General features: G+C 36.6%; 1 protein-coding gene across 1 annotated transcript; it reads left to right on the plus strand.

Annotated features, from left to right (window-relative positions):
* The first annotated feature begins 205 nt into the window (after window positions 1-205).
* On the plus strand, window positions 206-622 carry LOC131657549 (uncharacterized). The gene has a single exon (XM_058926933.1). It carries the CDS (start codon window positions 206-208, stop codon window positions 620-622), a length of 417 nt encoding a protein of 138 aa, XP_058782916.1.
* The last annotated feature ends 1,289 nt before the right edge of the window (window positions 623-1,911 follow it).

Below are 1,911 nucleotides of genomic sequence, written 5' to 3' on the forward strand. Positions count from 1 at the left end.
AGGTGAGACAATTGAGCAAGCCTTTTAAAGATGTGAACCATAATATTATTGAGCCATATTGAATCTTCATAATGCCCATACTGGTCTTTGTAAAGATAGAATGGATGTCACCAAAATTGAAGTTGTCAAACTGTATACTGATGAGGTTATAAAATGGCAAGATATAGAGGAAAATGAGCTACAACATAGATCAAAACTATAGTGGATGAAATTGGGGGATGGAAACAACAAGTATTTCCATGCTTGCATTAAGGCCAAAAATAAGATAAAGAAAATGAGCATGCTTCAGGCTGAAGATGTCACAGAACTGAAAACAAAAGCAAAAATTGAAAAAGAGGTCATGCTGTTTTATAAAAATATGATGGGTAAAGCTGATGCAAAGATTGATGGAATAGACACAACTGTGTTAATAGAAGGCCCTCAACTAAGTAATGTGAAAACAGAGTTCTTGACAACTACTATTACTAATGATGAGATTGAGAAAGCCTTAAGAAGTATATGTGACCTTAAGGCCCCAAGAGTGGATGGGTATGAAGCATATTTCTTCAAGGTAACATGGAGTATTATGAAACATGATGTACTTAGAGCAGTGCATGACTGTTTCCTTACTGTTAGGATGTAAAAGGTTATGAATTGTACACTGGTGACTTTAATTCCAAAGAGTAAGGAGGCCAAAACATTTAGGGAATACAGACCCATTTCCTGTTGCAGTATAGTATACCAAATTGTGTCCAAAATTAGGGCTACAAGAATGGGAAAGGTGTTATAGAGTATCGTTGGTCAAAACCAAGTTGCATTTATACTAGGGCAAGCAATCCATAATCATATCCTCTTGACTTATGAGCTAATTAAGGGATAATGTAGGAAAGGAGGCACTCCAAAATGTATGATGCAAGTGGACATCCATAAAGCGTATGATACTGTTGATTGGAAGGCTATGGAATGTGTGCTGAAAGAAGTTGGGTTCCCTAGGAAATTTATAACCTTGATCATGGTGGAAGTCAAAACGGTGTCATATATGTTCAGTATTAATGGTGAATGTAGTGATATTATGGTGACTAGAATGAGACTATGCCAAGGTGACCCTATATCCCCTATTTTATTTGTTATTATCATGGAATATCTCAACAGGAGTCTTCATAGAATGCAATGTAACCATAATTTCAATCACCATGCAAAGTGAGACAAGTTGAGATTAACCAATATGTGCTTTGTGGATGATTTGTTAATGTTTACTAGATGTGATATTGGGTCTGTTGAGACAATGATGCAAGATTTTGAAGGGTTCTCTAAAGACATGGGACTCTAGATAAATCCAACCAAATGCAACATTTACTTTGGAATAGTGGACCAAAATATGAAAGCAACCATTATGAAATTCATAAAATTCAAAGACGGGACCCTCCCCTTCAGGTAATTAGGTGTACCTAAGAAAAGCAAAAAGCTGACAATTAAAGAGTATATGCAGTTGTTGGTTGACATGATTGTCTATAGGATTACCCACTAGAGCTCAAAATTGCTAAGATATACATGTCGTGTACAATTACTTAAGAGCACCACATTTGCTGTCATGAATTATTGGATGCAAGCATTGCCTTTCCCTACATATGTTATACACAAAATTGACTCTTTTTGCCATACTTTTTGTGGACGGGCAATATGGAGACGATGAAGAAAGGCCCTATAGCATGGAAGACGGTATGCAATCCCAAAAAGAGTGGTGGCTTGAATCTGATTGATTTGACAGTCTAGAATAATACAGTGCTGGTGAAACTCCTCTAGAACCTAAATGAAAAGGTTGATAGCCTTTGGGTGAAATGATTCCACACATATTACCTAAAGATTGAACTGTTGACGGATGCAAGAGTGAAAGACGGTTACTTGTGGATAATGAAAGTTGTCATGAAGCAG

This window comes from Vicia villosa, linkage group LG3 (genome assembly GCF_029867415.1).
Source record: "Vicia villosa cultivar HV-30 ecotype Madison, WI linkage group LG3, Vvil1.0, whole genome shotgun sequence".
Lineage (NCBI taxonomy): Eukaryota > Viridiplantae > Streptophyta > Magnoliopsida > Fabales > Fabaceae > Vicia > Vicia villosa.

Excerpts from the sequence above, each read along its gene's own strand:
- LOC131657549 (XM_058926933.1), top strand. The coding sequence starts at position 206 with ATGAAATTGGGGGATGGAAACAACAAGTATTTCCATGCTTGCATTAAG.